Source organism: Parasteatoda tepidariorum, chromosome X1, assembly GCF_043381705.1.
Source record: "Parasteatoda tepidariorum isolate YZ-2023 chromosome X1, CAS_Ptep_4.0, whole genome shotgun sequence".
NCBI classification, from domain to species: Eukaryota; Metazoa; Arthropoda; class Arachnida; order Araneae; family Theridiidae; genus Parasteatoda; species Parasteatoda tepidariorum.
In genome coordinates, this window is record NC_092214.1 from 69,261,119 (window position 1) to 69,285,371 (window position 24,253).

The window sequence follows — 24,253 nt, forward strand, 5'->3', positions numbered from 1 at the left end:
TCCCATTTTCATTTCAAATGCGTAGCATTGTTATTTCAGTAATATTTTAAAAAATATTTTGTGGGTATGGTATAGTAACTAGATATTTCTAAAAGATTGGATTTGAAAAATCAATGCCTTAATTTAATATTTTGACTTGTTTAATTTCTAACATTTACCACAATATTCCACTTATGCTTGGCTAATTTCAGACTTATCTAGCATTATCTAAAGCATTTCAAAGGTTAGATTATAATATTTTTAGAGCTAATCATAAGAGATGTATATATAGCTCAAAAAATATTAATTTATTTAGTTGTAGCACTATATTCGCGATATAGTAGTACATTTAGATATGTTTTTGGTTTCTGCATTTGTTTTTGTCTTAAAGGGCATTTTAATTTAACTTATAAATATGCAGCGAGAGCCTCAATTTAGAAAAATGTTTAAAAAAATAGTTAAAAAAAATCAAGGAATAAAATGTCTCAACTATTTCCCAGCTACCAAAAATATCTTTAAATTAAAGGGATAGTTAAAGCTAAAATTAAAATGAAAATTAAAATCTAATAGAACGTTTTAAATTCAGATACTAACCTCAATGGATGACATAAAAGCAATACCAGGAATATTAAAAACAGATGATGAGTGAACCAAAATAGGTCGTAACTTGCATTTCTGAAAGGAAAGGATTGAAAATAATTTAATTAAAGGATTAATGAAATTAAATTAGTAATAAATCCTACACTTGATAGTCATAATTAGGGAAGTAAGGTATTGAGAAAAATCTTTAATCTTATTTCTTTTTCTTATACTACATTCACTAGGATGAAGCAAAACATCTGCTAAGTTGCCGGCCTGTCACGCTGAACATTTAAACTATTTTAAAATGTGAAAAACCATAAGTGCTTGTGATACGAAATAAATCGAAGTTAAAAAAAAGTAGTTAATAATTAGTTAGAAAATTAGAAATGGTTTTTACAAATTTCACTGGGGAACAAAATTTTTGTTGCATTTGTACTTGATTTTACCTAATTCGGGAGCGTGGATTTCAAATCTGAAAATAGTTTTGCTCCAAAGCTTCAAATTTTTTTAAAAGGACATTTTTAGTTTATTTTTTGTCGAAATATACAAGTTTAAAAATGTTATATATAACAAGGGATCGCATAAATATTACGAGAAGTTCTTAGGGGACTTTAATATCATCAATATTAAACTGCATAGGAATCTATGCCCGGAAAAGTAATTTTCCACAGCTGGGGTGCTTCCCAATTATGACCTCTTCAGAAACACACGAAAAAACAGTTTATAATCGGGAAGCACTCTAGCGGCGTATGACGTTATTTCGGATAGGAGTTCCTATGCAATTTTAATCCTAATAATGTTTCTTAACTGCCATAATAGTTTGTCGCAAAATTTAGGTGATCCCCTGTTATATATAACGTTTTAAAACTTGCACATTATCCCAAAAAAATCGATTAAAAATGTCATTTCAAAAAATAGCTTTGTAAGAAAATCCGATAGCAGATTTGAAAACGGCAATACGGAAACATTCTAAGATATGTTAAAAAAATAACAGACAACAGAAAACTAAAAAAATAAAAAATGTTACACAGTGTTAGTATTATGAAAAATAAAATCTATTAAAAAATTGGTTTGCTGCTCTTTTGACTACGTATCCGTTTTCATCATATTATTTTTTGTTTCTTTTAAGATGGTGCTTTCCTTTTAATTCTATTTCAAATACGCTATTTAAATTGAACGGTGATCAAAGAATAAACGTTTTATAAAAATTATTCGAAAACCGTAGGTTAAACGTTAGAATTTGTTTACATTAGCATTACGGAAGAAGAAGAAGACTATCTAAATGTAATTTAACGTACACGGGGGATTATAATTTTGTCAAGATTTTTCTGTCAAAATTACCTATAATGAACGCTTAAACTATGAAAATTGTCCTTTAATACGAAAAAAAAAAGATCTGATCATTATTTAAAAAAGTATTTTCAGACTGTGAAATGTTATTTTTTGCTCATTGTATATTGCAAACGGTGCAATTTTAATATGCAGGGTCTACTGCAATTTGAATTCTTTTTAGAATCTTTGCCAAGAATGAAGTAAAAAAATGAACACAATAGTTCAAATTAATACACTACTCAAAATAATTAAAGGATATTGTAAGCCTTGTATAAAAGAACGGTATCAGAGCAATTTTATTGTTGTTGCTTAAAATGGAAGAAGAGAGTCACAAATACAAATTTTTCTTATTTTCAGACTTCGCAGTATACAAATCTTGAGTTTTACATCGAAGACGACACTCCAGTGGCAGCGAATTAGTTCTGGCTTTTAACTTAATGTAAGACAAAGCGAAAAGAATGATAGACATTCAGTAAGCGCGTTGTTTCGATGAGTGCAATGTTTCAATGAAGTCATTTCACCAAATCAAAAGCTTGGAGAGTTGTTGGCTGGTTAGAGGGGAGCCAAACACAAGCCGGAGAAATTGGAGTTTCACCAAGTATGATTTCCAGGATCTGGAACCATTTTTAGGAGACTGGAAATGCAGGCCAAAGATCAGGGCAAGATCGTAGACGTGCAACAACGCCCAATGAAGACCACTATTTTAGGTATTTTAGGCTAACGGCTCGCAGACACCAAAATATGAAAGCCATTCTTCTTCAACAACACCTTAGCACGGCTACTGGCACCACAGTTTCGACACAAACTGTCCGAAACTGCCTTTAAGCTGTAGATCTATATGCTCACCGACCAATGGTGTGTGTCACGTTAACAGCAAGGCACCGTCTCGCCCGCAGGGAGTGGGCAACAGAGCATGTGAACTAGAGGAGAAATGAATGGCGTAGTATTCTTTTCTCTGACGAGATTGGTTTTTCCTGCTCATCCTGATAGTAGGCGTATTTTCATCTGGGGGGAACGCGGCACTAGAAACAATTCTGCGTTCATGCACGGAAGTATAGGATTTGGCGGTGGGGTCTATGCTGGCATCTCCATTGATGGGCGTACCGATCTCTATATCATTCGAAATGGAGCTCTGACGGGTTGCCAATATAAGGATGAGATCCTGAGACCTATTGTAGTCCCTTACGCTGCAGCAATTGGAGATGACTTCATGATAACGGACGACAATTGCTGGGCACATCGTGCTAACTTGGTGAAAGATTTCCTTTTGGAAGAAGGAATCATACGAATGGATTGGTCTGCGTGTTTTCCGGACATGAACCCAATCGAGCATGTTTGCGACACCTCCACAAACTCTCCAAGAACTGGAAAAAGCTCTTCTGGAGGAGTGGGGCTTAATACCCTAGTCCCTCATTAATAACCTCATTGACTGGATGCCTTAAAGGTGTTCAACATTGCTGGCCGTCCAGGGAAGCCATACCCTCTACTAAAAACGATTTTCTTTTAGAGAAACACCTTTTTTTAAATTTATTTTTCTCATATGCACAATTGCGTTTTTTTCCTCTTGTGCCCAAATGCTCAATAAAACGCATTATTTTCTGCTAAACATTATTTCCATTTTTATCTCATATAGCTAACTACATCTGTCAATAACGTATCAATCATTCAAACAATTCTCCAGGTGTAAGATCAACACACAACCTCAATATCCTTTAATTGTTTTGAGCAGTGTAATTCAATTTAAAAAAATACGCTAAGTAAATCTGACTAATTATTGTAGAGGAGCTGTGATGGCTCAGAGTATAGAGCGTTCGCCTTTCTATGATGTGAACCGGGTTCGATTCCCAGCGATGGCTGGTCGATACGTATTCCGCATCCGGCTTGCACCGACCACAGTACTGACGTAAAAGATCCTCAGTGGTAGACGAATCATGGGTTAGAGTCCCCTTGCCATCAGCCTAACCGTGAGAATTTTTCATGATTTTCCTCTCCATGTAACGCAAATGCGAGTTAGTTCCATCAAAAAGTCCTCTACGAAAGCAAATTTTTCCCAATACTTGATCCAGGAGAGTTCCCCTGTCTTCTTAATTTGGTTCAAAATTACAAAGCTACGGAGTTGAACATTAGGTAGTCGTAAACTCAAAAAACTGGGTCGGCTGTTCAACGACGGTAATAAAATAAAATAAAATCATTGTAGAGGAAGGCGGGATGTAAAAAAAAGAAAAGGGAAAAACAAAACATTAGAACTTTATTAACCGCTGAAGGAAATAGTGAGGAGTTGAAAGATGGTTATTAGAAAACTTTTTAAATTTCTTTTTGTAATAAAACAGGTTTTGTTGTCTTTAATCCTCTCTTTCTAACTAGTGATTCATCAGATTCCGATAGCGCTTTTTTCCAGCCTACATATTAATTTGCGACCATTAATTTATAATTTTTTTTTTCATTTTAGTTTAAAACTCAGAAAATGCGTATTAAGGGCGTTGATTACGGTGGAACGCTCTCCCTCTCTTATATATATATATATATATATATATAAGAGAGGGAGAGCGTTCCACCGTAATCAACGCCCTTAATACGCATTTTCTGAGTTTTAAACTAAAATGAAAAAAAAAATTATAAATTAATGGTCGCAAATTAATATGTAGGCTGGANTATATATATATGTAATACAATTTAAATAATAAATACAAAAATAATGAAAATCGAATACAAAGTATTAGGTCTAAAATTCTAATTTCAAGTTTCAACCATTGTGTGGGGTAAGATTAATTTTTGGCTTTATCTTTTAGATTAAGATTGTTTTGTACCATGAAGCTGCTAGTTTTAATGTTATGGTTCTATTGTTGCCGGGCTAACTATACTTTTTATAATATTACGTATTTTATTACAGAACAACTGGATTTGCATACTCATTATTCAGAGAGGCAGAAAAGGTCAATTTCTCTCGAAAAGTTCAAACTGCCGTGCATGAAAACAATTTTTCAATTTTCTTTGAACTTTGAATGGAATGTTAAAAACGTGAGATTTAAACGAAGAACAAAGAAGTTAAGGAATAATAAAATTATTATATTTACCTCACATATGACATAGAAGCCGATGAAAGAATGCAAAGTGTAATAATCATAAATATTCCTGTCAATCCTGCAACTGAAAAATTAGAAGTGAAAAAGGTGAAGTAAAAAATGACTATAATAATTCTGATGCTACATAAGCTGAAAGTAAAGAAATATACAAAGAACCTAAACCAACCTGAATGTAGGATTATTGATAACGGATCCTGTCAAAGAGAAAAATCATAGGATAAAAATTAAGGATTGGTTAAAAAGTTTTTTATGCATTATAAAAGGTGTCCCAAAATTCACACATGATTTTGATATTGCGTCATTTGTGTAATAAAATTTTATCATCAAAACAAAAAAGAGAAGGGAAAGTAACAGCTGAAAGTTCAGGTTTATTAAAAATGGAGCTCTGCATGAAAGAATTGTCGAACAATGTTAAATCATGAACCGGCAGAGTAGTTCCTCATTTTATTAATCAGAATAGGCAGCAGAGATCATGCGATTTAATGCTATTAGCGCTTTTTTTGTCTTTTTCTTCCAAGCCTACGGTTTATGCTAACTAGTCCACCATGCCTGGAAGGAGAAAATTGAACACGATATGCCACATTTATGGACAACTATCATTGAAAATTTCGATATAAAAGTAGATTTGCGTTAGTAAATCCGTGAAGGCAATTTATCCGACAGTGTAATCTTATGCTGTATATTTAATGAATAAATAAAAAAAAAACCCCATTTTTTTTTTTTAAATTAAAAACTTATGTTTTCTATCAAGATTACCGCTTGCATGGATTTTGAGACACCCTGTACATGAAATTAATTAGAAGTAGAAAATATTTTAAAGAAGAATCAATTTAGTGTTTCTAGCAGTATAAAATATGTATTTTCCATGTAAAAAACAATCCAATTTTTTTGTGCAGTGAACCAAAATAAATAAATAAGTAAATAAAAAATATCCCCTGAATAAAATTTTTTCTAATGATCAGATTTTCACGAACTAAACTCTGAACTTTATGGTTCAAAGGGTTGACCTCAAATTATCTTAGTAACATTAACGATTAAAGAAGTTATGGAATCAGTCACGAAAACATTCTTTCTCTGAATAAACCTACTTTCTTTTCAACAAACAGAATTGATTTTTTAATATCAAAATATAACGGACCAAAATATGGTCCAATAGTTTAGCCAAAAGAGCGAATAAAAGTTTTGGCCCTTAAGTTTTTTTTTTTTTTTTTTTTTACTTTTTGAATAGTTTGTCATACAGGGGGTGGACAAAATAATGGAAATACTTCTATACTATTACATTTTTACATATTTCTCAAGAAATACTTAGAGAGCAGGTAGTTCAAAAACATTATTTTCTGTTTATAATTTATTGTAGGTCCCTAAAACCTCTAAAAGCTTTAAACTTTATTATTATGTATGAGAAATTGAACAATTCTAAATTATAAAATGATTCTCTAAATATTTTTTGAGAAAGATCAAAAAATGTGTTCGCATCGAAGTGTTTCCATTATTTTGTTCACCCCTTGTATCTCGGTAATTTTTACGTAAATCAAAAGCCTTTTGCAGACAATTATAACATTCATTTGTCCGAAGATAAATTATGAAAATTAATTTTTATTAAATATTTATTTAATTTTTAAATTATATTTAAAAGAAATTTGAATTGTAAGATATAAGATTTTAAGTCATTTAAAACTTCAAAATGTTAAATAAGAAAATACAAAATATGTGTGGGTGTAATAAATATCCTTGTTCTATCTGTCCTTTTTTTGTGTAGTGCCGCCTATATGGTGCCGCGTTAAAATAATTGTTAGAAAAATTAGATACATTGCGCACTACAGGATTTTTTCCTTTCAATAATAGTGTGATGAAATATCTCTTTAAATTTAACAAAATTCGTTTTCCTGAAGAAGTGACGTTAGTTATTTAGTCACACGAAATTTCTGCTCTGAGCATAAGGCAGGGAACGGTTTCGTCAAAAACGAAGGAAATTTCATGATATTTGAGAATCCATTTTTTTACAGTGGGCTGTTTTAAATAGATTCAGAATAAAGTAGATTGGTCTAGAATAAAGTAGAATGGAATCTCGGATATAATACAAAACATTTATAAGGCACTTTTATTTATAGTGCTTTATGTTTTATGACATAATAATTTTACTATCAATAGTTTTTAAAAAAATATCTTAGATTATTAGTACAGAATATTGCAAATAACTTTGGCCAGTATATAGTTACTTGACTTTAAATATAATAAAAAAAGACAAAATTTTATCTTTAAAAACAATTTTAGTAGGTGACTATATGAAATTCATAGAATTAATATTAAATAAGCAGAACACTGTATAGGTAAAAATATTATATGCAGGTATTTTAATGAGTGTTTAAAGATTAAAAAATGAAACATTGACAAATTAGTATTATTTTTAGAATTAAACTAACTTTATAATAATGATGGTTATAACAAATGAATTACATCCAATTTTCCTAATAGCGAAAAACATATGTTTGAACTTTACATTATTCTTCTACATGCAATTAGTAGCTTTGTATTTAAAGTGTTTGTAACAGTATAATGATGAGCCTCTTTTTCAAGCTGTTCGTGAGTTTTACGTAAGAAACACTATGATTTCCTTCTAGGCAAAAATCTTTTTTTGTGACATTATATAAGGGAAATTACTTATAATCTCCTGCTGCAACAAGGGGCTATACCTACTAGAAGCAATACTAGGGAATTAATTTTGATATAAAAATGCCCCTTTTCTAAAAATTTGGTTAATTCGGTTTGGTTAACCAGAGCGCGGTCGATCTTCGATAAAGTATCCCCTGGATATTGATTTGTTATGGGAATTTGTAGGACTTTGTGACCCTGATAGATTTAGCACGAACTAGTCACTATTTTGTTCACAGGTCCTCGAACCGAAGGAGATCGAACTCACAACCTCTTCCATGAATTATTAATATATTAAAATGAAAATTGAAGCAAGAGTCTATTCTTACTGAAAATGAGAAAAAAAATTTGATATGATTTCATATTTATTAAAAAAAATATCCAAAAGAACAGCAAGCACGTTTTGAAAATGCAGATTCTTTCTAAGTCCTCATAAGAAATATTATGATTTTAAGTCTGGTGAGCACGGAGCACTTTGCAATAAATGTCTGCCGTGGACCAAGTGTTCACATTTAACGCGTCAGTAAAAATTTCAGGTTATGCGTTTAACAGCTCTGTAATCCATTTTGAAATATTAAAGAAGCAAAAGAAACATTTAAGAAAGATATTCTTAGCAAAGTATTTTAAGACAGAAAAAATAAGATGAATATTCAAACAGAGAAAAAAATTCTCGTAAAATTACAGTACTTGGTAAAGAAGAAAAAAAAACATCATTTTGCTTAATTAAAGAAAATTTTCGGTATTTAAACTGTTCATTAGGTAATTTTTCTGTTCATATGGTTATACCGGTTTACTAGAAATTCTGGTTTTAAAAATTAAAGTCTTTATAAGAACACATTTAGTAAAAAATGCAAAAATGAAAAGTAAATTTAGTCAAATAAATGTCTTTTTGTCATAATCTAAGGTGCTTTGGAAATTATTAAATTTTATTCCATTCACCAAATTTGATCGCATATTATGAAAACATATTCTACAGTTAATTTTACTAAGATCATTACTAAAGCGCTTCGGTAAAAATTAAACTAAAAATTTAACCATACTTTTTTTGTCAGCACAATAATCCGACTATAACAAACAATTTTAAAACTAGTACTCATTCATAAGTGGTTTCTTCCTTAAGTTATAAAGAAATTTGAGGAAGAAGAAATAATTTTATGAGAAGAAAGTTTCACAAATGGCTCAATTAATTTATATTGGTTACATAATAAATAACAAATATTTACTTTTAATATTTCGCTTGTTTTGGCTATATAATCTTTATTTCAATCTATACATGATATATTAACTATATACGAAATAGTTAATAAAATAGCTTATTTTGAACTAAACATATGTATGATAGATACCCTTTAGAAACCATCCTTTAACGACGGCCATGAAAACTTTTTTAAATTTCTGTTCTAATTTTTTAAAAATTAAACTTTCAAAAATAATTTTTTGATGAAGTTTCCATTGTAAATAGATACTTTAAAAAATGTTCAGAGAAACTTAACAGCGCGTACCATCATTGATCTAGTTTTAGTTTAACAGAATAGCTGATTGTTTAACCAACGTATGCCCAAAAATTCTAAATCTAATTATTCAAAAACTCAACGAAACAATTTATCCGACGTGCAAAGAGGTTACCGAGCCAATACATGTTTTTATACATGTAGTTTCATGTGTATATTGGACCATGTAGGTTTCATACGCAGGTCCACGTACAGTGTGTAAAAAAATAAATAAATAAACGGACCACCCTGAATAACTTTGATCAAATGATTGGATCTTCACGTATTTTGTGCTAATTAATTAATGCAGACAATATTTTAAGATACGAAATCAGACACAAAAACACGCGTTCCGTTTATTTCGACGAAATTTGGATTTCTGATTCCCAAAATTTGTACAGTGGCAATCTGGGAAATATGATCCTCATAGTTTGAGGATCATACTTCCCAGATTGCCTCTAGTTGATCCTCATAGTTGAGAGCTATCCTAAGTTCGAACTCTTTAATGCTAATTTTATTTTTGGCGTATTTCACCATATCTCGAGAACTTTTTAAGCGAATTGAAATTTCTTTTGCTCAATTATAGAATTTATTTATCCGAAAATAATTCCACGCAAAAAATTAATTTCAGTAACTATTTACTATTTTTTATTATTTATTTTCATAATGGTCGAAAAATGCTTGAATTTTAAGGTATAAAATTTATTACATTATTTTAAAGAATGTCATTGTCCTTTTACCTGATAAAATACAAATTTTATCGAAATTGGTCTAATTCCTGAGAAATCGAATTTTAAAAATTCGACATTTTCAAAAAGTTCTAAAAAGATCTCAAGATACGGCAAAATTCGCCATAAGACACATTTCCCAGATTGCGGCTACCCCCTTTATATTGGGGTTCAGAGATCCGAATCAGGTATCAGGAAAAAAGGTATGTTTATTCAGAAATCATGCGTTTTTGTAACTTAAAATAACATCTGCAGTAATTAATTAGTATACTTGAGGTCACCCCTCGAACCATTATGGTTTAGTTTTAGAACGTGAAGATCCAATCGTTAGAACAAAAGTTATTCAGGATGGTCCGTTTATTTTTTTTACGCACTGTACGTTGTCTTGATTTCTGGGTCCGTATATTATTAGAAAAAACCGTTCCAGAACTTTCAGTCAATAGAAATGTTTAAAATAAGTAAATTTTGTAATTTGATGTTTCTTTTAAGAAAATTTAAAATATGGCTTATAGGTAATGAAATAATACTCTAAGAAGGATCATAATTAGTGTTATAACGTAATCATACTTTATTACCTGTCCTTTAAATCTTGCTATATTTACAGCATTAAAATCATCGTTATAATGAAGAGAAAAATTCAAGACATTGAAAATGTGAGCGACAGAATGCAAACCTAAAAATGGAATAGTAATATAAGTAGTATAAGGAACATTCTAAGTTTATAATTCTAATACAAACGTACAACGTGTGCTATTGTTGAGAAAGGTTTTATTAAGTTGTAGAAAACAATAAATAAAAGAGGAAGATGTTTTTAAAACTGTACTAACACTTAAAAGCATAAACACCCAGCTAGTAGAATTAATAAGAGTAGTATGCACCGCGATATAGCCGACGGAAGTGACGTCATCACGGAAAGTCATTCATGTTAGAAATAAAATAACTTTAAATCTATTTCATTATTTAAATCTATTTTATTATTTATTAAATACAATTAAGGCTGAGGATCGAACTCACGCCAATTAAAAAGCATTCATGGGTCAGTAGTTGAATATCATAACCACTGACCCACGAATGCTTTTTAATGTTCGATCCTCAGCCGTAACTACATTTAATAAATAATAAAATAGATTTAAATAATGAAATAGATTTAAATAATGAAATAGATTTAAAGTTATTTTATTTCTAACATTCCCACACAGATGGGGCCACTAGAGTAAAGTATGTGCATGATATTATTTATTTATTATGTATTAAAAAATGACATCATTACTTCATAATATTCGATTTCTCCCCCAAATAACAAAGCTTATAAGTATTGCCACCTTAAACAAGTAAAATAATATTAATAAGTGTTGCCACCCTCAAAAAAGTAATAAATGAAAATAATATCAAAAAACGAAACTATATTAAAAAAACAGAAACCGAAACTAAAAACTACGGGCAGAAATAAGCACACGGACAGAAATAAGCAAGCGGTCTGAAATAAGCAACTTCCGGTTTACTACATATTTTCGTTTCCCACCCGGGAAACGAAAATATGTAGCAGGGAAATATGTATGCAGGGAAAATATGTATGCAGGGAAAAGCATCCTTGACTTTCCATGATGACGTCACTTCCGTCGGCTATATCGCGGTGCATACTACTCATAAGCATATGTTTTATTTATTGGTGTATCATGGTAAGTAATAAAAAAAAATTGAAACTAAAAATAATTATTTAATCGTTAAAAATCAATCGCTGCTACTGTCAATAAAATTTTTTCTCAATAACTAAGCAACTTAGCAGCTATAGCTAAAAAACATAAAATAGTAAATTTATAGCTTTACCTCAAAAATTAGATTAATCATAAAATTTCGTAACCTAGTTTTTATGAAGTAATATTTAAAGAGCTGTATCAATAAAAGTAATAATTTAGGCAAATATAGCGTGGTTACTTATCTCTTCGTTGGTTGAAGTGTGGTAACTGATTTCGCTATCATTTATTTTCGCAACCCTATTCTGAACATATTTTGAAGCCTCTTGCCGTAATTCTCTTTAGATATAGGGACTCTATTTTGAGGCACTTGATCTCCATACGCTGAAATCCTTTTTTTGCCTCTTTTCTTAATGCAGGAGATAAACGTGTTTTTTTCTAACGTGTTTTTTTTAACGTGTTTTTAACAACTGGATTCAAGATGAATAGCATATTTAAATTCGTACACATTAGAATCTCTGAAAAAAGGTTTTATCAATATGAGGATTTTATGTTATATCTTAGTGTAATTTACTTTTTCTTTCAGGCGAAAAGATCACTAAGATATTTCAGTATCATGGGCCAGGAACTGAAGTAAGGGGACTCTGATTTATCACAGTCCCTTAAAACACTATGTTTATCAAAGTACATAATAATATTTATATTTATAATTTCAAATGTTTTCTATCATTTTTAAATATTTATTAAAATTATTTTTTGATCTTTTTTTGGAAGGAGGTTCATAATGTTACGCGAAATAAAAAAAATCTGTATTAATGTATTTCTTTCTAGCATATGCAAAACGTTAATACTAAAGTGCCCCAGCCTTCGAGTGATCTTCTGACTAAGCTTTTGGAGCCTCGTAATTATTTTTAGGTTCTATAGCCGATTCTGTAAAAAAAATTGCGTTTATTCAGATTAAGTACGTCTTTGTGTTTGACTTTGCTATACGATAACTATTCTCTTACTATTTATAAGTAAGCCTATTTTTGTCAATAATTAACCAGGCTATTTAAAACGATACATCTTAGTATCTATGAAATCCTATAACTTTGATTTAAAAACCTTTCTGGTTAATTATGTTATATTTAGCTTATACATCCATTCATTTAGCCCCAGATTATAGTTTTGAGTTCAACAAGAGAACAATCTGCCTCCAATTCAGAGGTATTTATTTGTTATGGGATCTTAGAGAACTTTGTGACCCGACAGATTTAACGCTCACCAGTCACCATTTACTACACGGGAAAAAATAAGCAATATCAATCATTAGCATAAATGCAACTAAAAATTTGTTCCCCAGTGTTATAGAATAATTTGATAGATGTCTCAATGTAATAATAATTATGTTTGATATAGTGAAATATAATTTTTTCCCCATAAAAATATTGTTGTTGACCTGTCTATATCAGTGCTAAATATTATTCGAAGAATATTTGATTTTTTAAGTTGAAATATTTCTTTAAGAGTGTAATTGAAAGATAATTATACGATTTTATTCGGTTTTGACAGATTATTTTTAAAAATGAAAGTTTGGTTTTGATCTGACACGAGAAAAAAAAAATCTTACTATACAATGCAAATTAATTGGGACAAGTCAGTTTGTTTAGACCTGAGTAAGTTGAACAAACTGTATAACATCGTCTGAAAGAATTTTTTTTTCTCAGGATATATTTTGAAGTCAACGTTGTCAAGTATGATTAATTCAGTTTATGATTAATTCAGTTGTCAAGTATGATTAATTCAGTAAAAGAAAAGAAACAAAAAAGACTAAATAACTTTTATTCCAATGATCGAATTTTCACGTATTAGGACTCAATCTCAATGGTTCGCAGGGGTTATCTCAAATGTGCTAGTTAATTATTGCACAGTCGATATTTTAAGACACAATACGTACTTTCTCTAAGTAAACGTACATATTTTCCCACCGAATTTGGATTCCTGACTTTCAAAAAATAAAGGTAGCCGAAATCTGGAAATTATGGTCTCAACAGTTTAGCCATGTAAGCTGTCGATATACTTCATATCCTTTATATTTAATTATACTTTATGTGTACTTCGTCATACCTCCAGAATTTTTGGAGTGAATTGAAAATTTTTTCTCAGACAAATATAAAATTCATTTATCTATAGATAATTCCATGCAAAAAAATATTTTACTTAATAATAGTGGAAAAAGTTTGAAGGCTTACAATAATTTCAAAGAATGCAATTTTACATGTCAAAATACAAAATTTAAACAAAATCGGACAAATATTTCCCTAGAAATCAAATTTAAAAAAAAAAGTAACCTATTACAATATGATTTCTCAGAAACTTTTCGACCGATTTCGCTAAAACTTCGTATTTTGCCATATAAAATTACATTCTTTATAAAGGCGTAAAAATTCGTGTACCTTACACATAAACTTCTTTGACTACATATTATTAAATAAATTAGCCAGAAGTAGCTATAAATAATAAGTTTGGAATGATCTTTGGTTAAACGAACTTTATAATTGTGTTCAAAAATGCTTCAATTCGTTTAAAAAATTCTCCAGATAAGGCGAAATATGCAAAAAGTATAATTATCATTTTCAACAGCTCCTGTAAAACTATTGAGACTATATTTTCCAGATTACGGCTGCCCACATATTTGAAGGTCAAGAAATCAAATCCGTTGAAAAAAATATACATTTATTCAGAGAAAGTGCGTTTTTGGGTAACTTAAAATATCTTTTGCACAAAATAATTAGCATATTTGAGGTATCTCCCGTTAAACATCAAGATTGAGTCCTGGTACGTGAAAATCTGATAATTAGATAAAGAGTTATTAAGGATGGCCCTTTTATTTTTTAAGCACTGTACACATCTGTACATAATTATGGAAGGTAAATGGCAAAATTATAGTTCATGGAACAGGGAATTGAGGGGGCCACTCCCTTTATTTCAGTACTTGTTTTTTTTCGTTGCTGATGGAATTCAGTTTCTACACAATTTTGATGAATGTTTGGGTGCTGAAAAACAAATCCTTGACCCACAATCCTCTGTCCACATAGAAAGCGCAACGCTGCAATATTCTCTTTTGATGCTCAATTTTTTTTGAGCATATTGTACTCATAAATTACTACGACATAAGATTATTTTATTCTTGTAGATTTTCGACAGCCCATTTCAACGGTGCCAGGCTTTTTCATATATTTTAAAAAGGGTTAATAATTTCCTATTAAAATACCAAAATAACGTTGCTTGATTAGCATTAAAAATCACGAGGCTTTTAATTCAATAGAGAATTTGTGGAATATTTTGAAGAGTCATTTAGGTTAAAGGATATGTAAGTCAAAAAAATTGAAAATAAACAGATAGATAATACTCTTCCACAATGCTGCTAATTACTAGTTACAAGAAGATGATGACCTAATCTATATAGTCACTATATAGCCAGCCACTATATAGTCATCTATATAGTCACTGCCAAAATGTCTTCAAGAGCTCTTTGCTACACTTAATACATACTGCATTTAGGACATACTGAATCAGTTGGTTCCTATTAATTTACACAGTGTTGTAATTCATATAATTACTAAACATTTACGGTAGCTTTAACATCATCCAATATTCTTTACAATTTCTGGATCGAAGTAGAAATTTATATATATATATATATATATATATATATATATATACGGTNATATATATATATTTATATATAGAATGCAATAAAGTAGAAAAAACTTACTTCCAGCAATGATGATGGTAATGGCACATATAATGTGAAATTTTTTGCTACTATCAATGCATTTAGTGACAAAATTTGCTGACACCTACAAGAGAATAAAACAGAATTGCTTTTGAGTGCTAATTAAAAATATATCACCAAGGCAAAAACAATTTAATAATTAAAAAAATGAATAAACTTTGAGTTTTGACCTATTGAGTTTTTAATGAGTTTAAAATATATATAAAAAAAAGTAAGTTTCGAACTAATTACGGTGCTCGCAGTGTAGGTGGGTTAATTTGCGACGGTATTGAGATGCGAAATCATTCATATTAGCATGCCGTTATTCAGAAATTGTAATTCAGAAAATTATCAGATGAAATATAATAAATCCTTAAAGAGATTTGAAAAAAAATGCTACAACATACCTACTGCTTTTTCAATTGAGGATAGTATGCATGTATCAATCTGTAAAGCTTGTATAAAGAGACTGTTTAGCATACTGTGCTGTCGATATGTAAAATATTGAATAAAATAGTTAAGTGATACTATATTTGAACTTCTATATCATGTTTTGATAAATTTAATAATGTTAAGTCACCGGTATGGCAACGAATAACAAAAAAGTTAGTCATGTATTTAGATAGCTAGTTGCAGGGTTGAAAATAGGGGGATATGTAGTTCACCAAAAATATTAGGAAAAATAGTGCATATTAATCATTATTTACGAAAAATACAATTATGATAAATCTCGAAATAGCGAATTAGAATTGAGAAAGTTGTATGTAAAAAACTAATTTGTTACTATGATCAATTACTAAGATATGCTGAATTAACCCGTATGCTTTTCCTGTAAATTTTTTTATTAATCTAATACTCATAAAAGCAGCATCATAAAATTAACAAGACAAATACAACCAATTATAGTATCCGTCATTTCTTTTTCTTTCGCCTTTTATTTTTCATTTTCTTTCTTATAATATTTGCACCAAATAATGCTAATGATGTGGATTGTTGAACCACTTGACTAAGAATTAGCAATAAAAAACATTTAAAAATGAATTTATGCTTTTTTAAAAAATGTTTTTCCAACTATGATATTTTATCACAAGGTAAGTTGGCATTGCACCTGTTACAGCTAAGGATAAATTTAAAAAATGAAAGTCTTTTTTTAATATTTTGAAAAGTATTTTTTGAAATTTTTTAGATAAAACAGGAATGTAAATGCCATTGTTTTATTTTCAGCTTCTTGAAGTTAGAGATTTTTAAACTGCATGTAAAAATCTTTAATTAAAATTTCATTCATTTTTCTTATTTCATCTATTTTGAAATAGGTGAGTTTAAGTCACAAATAAGAATATATTAAGTATTTTTCAAATACGATAGGTGAAATAGTAAAACATTATGTGCCTAAAAATTCCTAGATACTAAAATATGATGCAATTTATCCTATGAAGTTTAACTTACTTTTGAACCAATGCTCCGTATATAAGACGTAATTAAACGACACATGGGTATGATTGCCATAAAAGAACTAACATTAACAACACAAGCCATTGCTCGTGATATTGAGAACCCAATCTGCAAACAAAAGAAACAATGCAGCAAATTGTATATTGCATAATAAATTCAGAATAATTCATAATAAATCATATATTTAAACATGATTCAATAGTTTTCCATAATATAAAATTACATTTAATTTTACTACCTTTTTGACAAAAACTGCTTTTTATACTAAACTACTTTTCTGTTTTTTATACTAAATAAAACTAGGAACTTTTTTGTTTCTAAAACCATTTGAGTTTCATTTCTACGTCAAATCAAACCGAAGTTATAATCATTTAAAAAATCACTCATTCTGGTTTTTACACTGATATTTGTTTTTCTTTTCCTCAAAACTAATTTTTTGATTATTTTCCTTTATTTCAAAAGCAATATATCAAGATATTTTAGTTTGAATTACTTGGAATTTCGCAGAAAAGTTTTTTATGCATATGTCTAAGGACTAGTTTATTAAACTATTATTTTATATTTCACAGGTAAAATAAAAATAACTAATAGAAATTTTTAACCATCTTTGCCTAATAAGTTTCGACATTTTCTGTAAAATATCTAAATGTTAATATTATGTTTAATGTGTCCTCTATTCCTTAAGTTGAGTTCTGAGTATACAAAGCAAGAATAATTTTAAAAAATAAATAAATTTCAATAAAGCTATGGTCGATTTTAGGTCTTTTTTTGACCAGTTTTCCCCCAGATTTCCTTAAAAAAATTAAAAAAAAAAAACATTTTTGCACATTATTTTGTATTTATACCATGTTTAAATACATAATATACACGTAAATTCTAATGAAAATTTCTAAATTAATTATTTCAAAATGTTGCCTTCAAATGCGTAGGCGAGGACCTTAACTTTAATAAAAAAATCAAATAGTTTTTTTCTAATGTGTCATATTTTATAAATTCAAAGAAATACTTTTCAACTTACCCCTGCAATTTCTCTAATGTAATGGTACTTGGCATCATTCCTATAGCGTATATATGATGTCCAAAACACCATGGTAATAAATGCTAGCCATAATATCTGTATATAAGTAAAAAAGAAGCGGGTAAGCTGTCATAATCATTTTTTATTGTTAAGAAAAAAAGATGGTAAAACTAGAGTTATAAAACTATTTTTGATTGATTCACTAATGGCGTAACGAGAAATTTTCATATAGAGGTTAGTATACATGTATCACAAACCATTGTTAAAACAACTTTAAAATATGTAATTTTGTTTCGAAATTAATGCGGAAAATCCGAATCAGGCAGATTCTTTTTGTTAGCTATGAACGCTAACATTTTTATAGACCACTTGTAAGGATTAAGAGGAAAAACCATTCTTGTTTTTTTTTTCTTTTTTCAAAAAGGTTTTCTTGATAATTTAAAATTATGCATCCAAATGTTTATTGGAAGGAAAAGTATTCATAAAAGACTTGATTTTTGGGCATCTGCTAGCGGTCACATAACTTCAAAAGCGCTTTCTGCTAATATACAATTTCTACTACAAGAGGATCAAAATCTTAAATCAAACAAATCTCCATTTGACTTCAAACTTAAATTTCATATTTAAATTACAAAAGTACGTATTTCATTTCATAATTATTTTGTTCCAAAAATGTTTTGAGGGAATTTCGATTATTATTTAAAAACGCATGATTTTTCCAAAACTAAAAGAATAAAAAATTCCACAAACTACTATTGCTATTCCCATACAAAATTTTGTTTTTCACCCGTTGCATTAAAATTTTAGATGCTGTTCGTCCGCAATACATTCTTCAAAATGAATGGCTTCATAAAAGAAAAGCTTCACATTTGCCATTTTGTTCTGAATCACTATAGAAACCTTAATTTTTATAGTTCACCTGCTGTAGTTTTAGGATATAGGAGTAGTTTTAGGATTTAGGAGTAAGAGTTATTTTTTCTTTCAGAATTTTGATTTCTTCCATAGTCTGACTGAAACACTTCTCAAAACATCGGCCGTAAATCCGTAGCTTCTTTGTTTTAATTCTTGTTATTCAGTGGCCATATTATTTTACCGATTCGGTACATTGTCCTTTATCATAGAGATAGATTAGCCAAGTGGAAGACAATTTAGTATTAAAAAAATAGAAAAAAAAATCAAAGAGTCAGAATTGTTACATTAAATGTAGCATTCAGAAAGAGATTAATGAATCTTCGTGATGGAAAAAATGGAAAAATTTTTTTTCACCGGTTGGCATTAAAAGCATGCATCCCTATAAAATGCTTGTAGTTTTAAAACTAATCTTTAACTATATGTCAATATTTTGGAGGATAATGCTTCGTTAGATTGCGTAAATTTTCTAATTCACTATAGAGCTGAAAATTCAGAAAAATGTCTCTAATTTTTGAATTGGGCTCAAACTTAAGCAAAACTTTTGCTTAATTTTTCACCATAATAATGCACAATGTAAGAAATTAATAATATAAGAAAAGTTTTCTGCTTTTCTGTTAGCAATCGAAATGCATGGAAGGAAATAATTATATAATAATGTAATAATAAACAATGGGTCGGATAGCCTGGTTTGTCGGGAGTTGGGCCCATGTCCAATGGGTCATGAGTTCGACCCCCGTCAGTCGAATACTCGGCGTGTAGTAAATGGTGACTGGTGCACATTAAATTTATTGAGCCACAAAGTCCTCCAAGCTATTATAACAAATGAATATTTCTGGGGTGAATTGGAGATTTATGATCCTCTGATTCAGTCAAAATTACAAATTTAGTCTGTGGAATGTATGAATGGGTGTTTCTTCTAAACAGGGGGGGGGGTGACGTGTGTGTGGCGGAAGTTGTATTCTTGGCCATAAATGTCGCCAACGAAAAACAAGAAACATACCCTCTGTACTCGCTTGGTTTCACCAGGCAGGCTTGCTGGTAAACAAACATGTGGCATATTGACATGTGGCATTAGAAACAACAACATAATAAACTATTTTTCATTAAACGTAATTATCATGAAAAAAATTTAACATTAAGTAATGTTAAACGGAACACATTTATTCTGTCACTTTTTTTTAATTTTGCATTAATAAACTATAAAAGCATTAATTGTGCTCAATTTTTTATGAATAAATTAGATGTTGCACGTATAGAGATGATTTTTCTTTTTACAAATTTAATTTAAATGTCTTATAGTTTTTTAGGATACGTAGTGTGTAATTACAGTTATGAGCACTAAAATTGAGTGAAGCCTGAAGAATGAACGATGACAAGAGAATTAAAAATAAAATAAAATTAAATAAAAAAAACGGCCTTATTATTACTGTATTTTTTGCAAGTATAGAAAATTTAGTAGATAATGATAAATCGCTATTATGATGAAAGTGTTAGATTTTTTCTGAGGTATAAATCAGTTTAAAACACAGCAAATATGACTGGATTATACATCTATAAATATATTTAAATAAAATGAAACTGAAGTAAAATTAAATTGGCCGTTTAATTGATTAAAAATGAAATAATTGAATTGCCCATTAAATTGAAATAAAATGAAAAATATTTTCTTTAGTAACAATAAACTTCTAGATTTAAAATTTTATTCTTAATTAATGTAATGAAAACATTTAGGGGAGTTTATTTATTTGTTTAATAAAACTATATCAAAATTCTCATCTTGCATAAGTAAAACAAATGATCTTACTTATTTTTTTGAATCATACTAGAAAATTTTAATTTACGCTAACTTGCAATAACTCCCAATATATAAAATAACAATATATATAATCCAATGAGACAGCTCGAAAGTTTAAACGAAGTCTTTCTGAACTGTTAAGAAGCTATTGTTTTAATTAAGTTTTTTTACGCCAATCATAATTCTAAAAATAATAATTTAAAATTTGAAAAGAATTAAAAATTTGAAGTAAAAAGTTAATAATATTTAATATTAAAGAATGTGCATGTAAAATATTTTCTTTGTTTATTTAAAACTTATTTACCCGTCCTTAATGATATATATGTTAGTCATTAATAAGAGTTTTAGTGTTGAAGTTTATAATATAATAATTAAAGTATCAATCTCTCAAAATCATACGTGTAATGCTATTTTTTAATTCATTAATATGTCTATTAATTAATATAATAAATAATATAATAAATAGTTATTAATTAATATGTTTATTAGTTATATGATTAATATGTCATTAATTAATGTAATAATTTATATAATAATTAGTTATTAATTAATTTGTCTATTAATTAATATACATATTAATTATTATATGATAATAGTGAATATATGAATAGTTAATATATGAACTTTTGGAAAGCTATTATTTTATTTATGTTTTATTATGACAATTATAATTTTGAAAATAATAAGCTAAAATTTGAGAACAATTTTAAAAAGTTGAAATAACGATAGTAATAATACTTAATATTAAAGAATATACAAAAAAAATATTTTCGTTGTTTATTTAAAATTTATTTACTCATTTTTTACTATATATGTAAATCATTAAAAGAGTTTTGCTGAAGTTCTTAATATAATAACAAAAGTATAAATCTCTCAAAATCATGCATGTAGAGCTATTTTTTTAAATTAATTAATAAGTCTAATTATCCTATGAGCATGTCTTTATTTATTTATTTTTTAAACTTTTCGTTATTTCAACAAGCGCAGAGTTAGAAAAATACTGACTTAACTCAAAAGTTCCTAAGATTTATTATGCAATAAATAGCAGCTGACATCACCAGCATTATCAGTTAAAAGGTTATTCTTTTTCTTCTACTCCACTCTTCTCTAAAATAAATTAATATCTTACCAGAATGCTGTGTGACCGCAGGCAAGCAGCAGAACAGCGAACTGTTCTTGTCGCCAGACGAACCATTTCTAAAATCCGTTACCCTGTCTATAACTTGAGAGGAGATTTTTTTTTATTTTTTATTTTTATTATTATTTTTTTTTAACCTAACTTCTGAGACTTCCCACAGTATATCAGCGGTCTACGTTTTCGGGTGTGTTAAAAAAAAAATTACTTGGTTGTTTATAATAATATTTAGGCAGCTTGGCTTTTTTTTATCCCGCTTTTGGCGACTTTGTGAAAATGTAGGTCGTAAGGAAGCTCGTTTACCAAGTTTGGTAACGGATTTTCTTTGAGATAAATCGAGTCTTAAGATTTCACAAATCTGAACAATAAGATTCTCGAATACTTTAACACTACGAATCTGTGTTCAATGCGAAAACAATATTTTTAAAAATAAATATTCAATGTTTTTTCAACCAAAATAATATCGGAGAAGTTTAAACTAAGTTTTACAAAGTTAGTACAAAGTTTAAATTATTTTTTTAAAGTTTCTTTTTTAAAGTCTATCCATTACTTAGGAAATAATTAATCTAAGTCATTAAATAATAAATACACTTGAATTTGGTGTCATTTTACCAAAGGAATATTAATTAGAATGAAATGGATTTTAATCAATACATGACATTTATTTATATAATAATACAAGCATGGTAGTACAGAACGAAATTTTTATTTGAAAATGTAACTTCAGATTTGATGCAAAAAAGCAGATTTGATGCAATTATTCATTAAAACTTTTGAATTAACTTTTCAATAACAAAATATTTATATCACAATTGATTAAGAATAATAATGGAAGGAAACAGCAAAACTAAGTAAAAGTTAAATATATCAATGTTCAAAGTTTCCAATGTCGTATTTTCTATTCATTGTTAAAAGGAGAGGAATTTAAAAAGTTACAACCCTATTAGAACAAAATATACAAAAAAATGTAAAATTAATTGAAATGCTGAAAAAATGTAACAATTGTGAGAGAAAGTAATAGAAAATCGATTATATCAATATAATTTTAAAGGTTTAATGTCATATTCTTTAATCATTCAATCATGCGAAAATCAGAACGTCTACTTGATTAAAAATAATATGTTTTAGCTGATAAATTAATTAATTAGTAAGGTCCTATTTTCCAATACTTACTAACATTTTTTATTGAGAATGCAGTTATAAAATTGCGTTTTATAAAAAACATGAACATGAATGAACAAAAACATTTTAGTTTATAATACTGATAAGAATAACAATCGGCTAAATGTGAAATTTTTTTTTTCAAAAAATAAGAGGTGTAGATAATGGGGAACGATTAATAACGCGTTTCTCTCTTTGTAAGTTGCAATTGGATTCATACAGAATCTAAATGAAATATGTACACATAAAAACATCTGAGATTCTAATGTATTATGTATCTAATTAAATTCACTCTGTTATTGACCCCAAGAATTTGTTACTTCAGTCTTCGGGGTCAACGAAAAAAAATCAGATTATGTAAATATTTGCCTTCCTGTAACTTTATGAATAGATAACAAACGTGATTTCCACGCATAAAAGATATATTTCCACACACACAAGATATATAAATAGCTTTCTAATTCAAATATAGCTTATGAAAAGTTGTTACCTGCGGCAATTTAATATACATGGTGTTCAAATAGTATGGAAACGTTAAAGTATCTCGTGAGGCATCGTATCAAAAATTTAAATGTTCACATGTGAACTGTTTTCAAAAGTTTCATTAAATGATACCAGAATCGGTTCCCAGACCTCATTCCGGGAAATAGGGTGGCGGCGACATAAAAATTTTATATAGGTCCCCCATTTTTTATTGTTGAATTAGATTCTCCAGGAAAAAGCACCTCACTTTGATCTACAGTTGTTAGCATCTTGCTCCGTAGGTGGCGCCGTAATCGAAAAATTTAAATAGGGTACAAATTGTTTAAAATGGATATAACTGAAGAAATGCCTTTTAGATCGAAAAAATAAAAGGTAAAAATTACAAAAATGAAAGGTCTTTTTAGATTTTTTACTCGATTAGTATTTTTCCGAGATATTTGATCAACGTATACTATACTCTTTTTGCAATAAAAACTTTATTTTAAACTTTAAATGCGTGTGATACACTTAAATAATCATTTATTTATGTCATTATTAAAGTATTTTCATCAGAAAGTATTGGAGAGTATTTTAAGCCGTTAAAAATTACAAAATAATATTTAATTTAGCCCTCTTTATTAGAATATTAAAATAGGGAGTAGCATGATACGCTCATTGGAACAAAGTGAGATACATAGGGCTAATTTAAAGCATAATTTTAATTTTGTGTATTTTAATTTTTAGGACATTCAATTTTTTAATCCATTGCTAGATAGACAAAATATAAACAAGGATTCTAGCATTGATTATTTTGGCACAGATAAAGCAAATTATTAAGTACAGGCATTCCTTTGTAATTCAGGCATAAAATGAGCAGATGTATTTTGAGAGGATCCTCACGTCCTCGACAAAGTATGCGTTTACTTTTGGAAGACTATCTAAACTATTAATTAACATTACCACTATTAATGCTCAAAAACTATTTGAAATATATATATATATATATATATTTATATATATT

At 28.8% G+C, this 24,253-nt stretch overlaps 1 protein-coding gene across 3 annotated transcripts in view; it reads right to left on the minus strand.

Annotated features, from left to right (window-relative positions):
- The window catches only part of LOC107451037 (NADPH oxidase 4), a 69,787-nt gene that overhangs the window by 21,407 nt on the left and 24,127 nt on the right, over positions 1-24,253 (minus strand). The window contains exons 1-8 of one of the 3 annotated variants that reach the window (XM_016067007.4): positions 21,604-21,763; positions 17,768-17,863; positions 16,744-16,857; positions 15,298-15,382; positions 10,422-10,519; positions 5,143-5,170; positions 4,968-5,034; positions 574-654 (exon numbers count right to left, since the gene is read on the minus strand). In XM_016067007.4, the coding sequence (XP_015922493.1) occupies positions 574-654; positions 4,968-5,034; positions 5,143-5,170; positions 10,422-10,519; positions 15,298-15,382; positions 16,744-16,857; positions 17,768-17,863; positions 21,604-21,669 (635 nt within the window). In that variant the 5' untranslated portion in view covers positions 21,670-21,763. Of the gene's footprint in view, positions 1-573; positions 655-4,967; positions 5,041-5,142; positions 5,171-10,421; positions 10,520-15,297; positions 15,383-16,743; positions 16,858-17,767; positions 17,864-21,603; positions 21,764-24,253 lie in introns of those variants that run through there. The other 2 variants (XM_016067006.4, XM_071187347.1) reach the window with 2 other exon arrangements.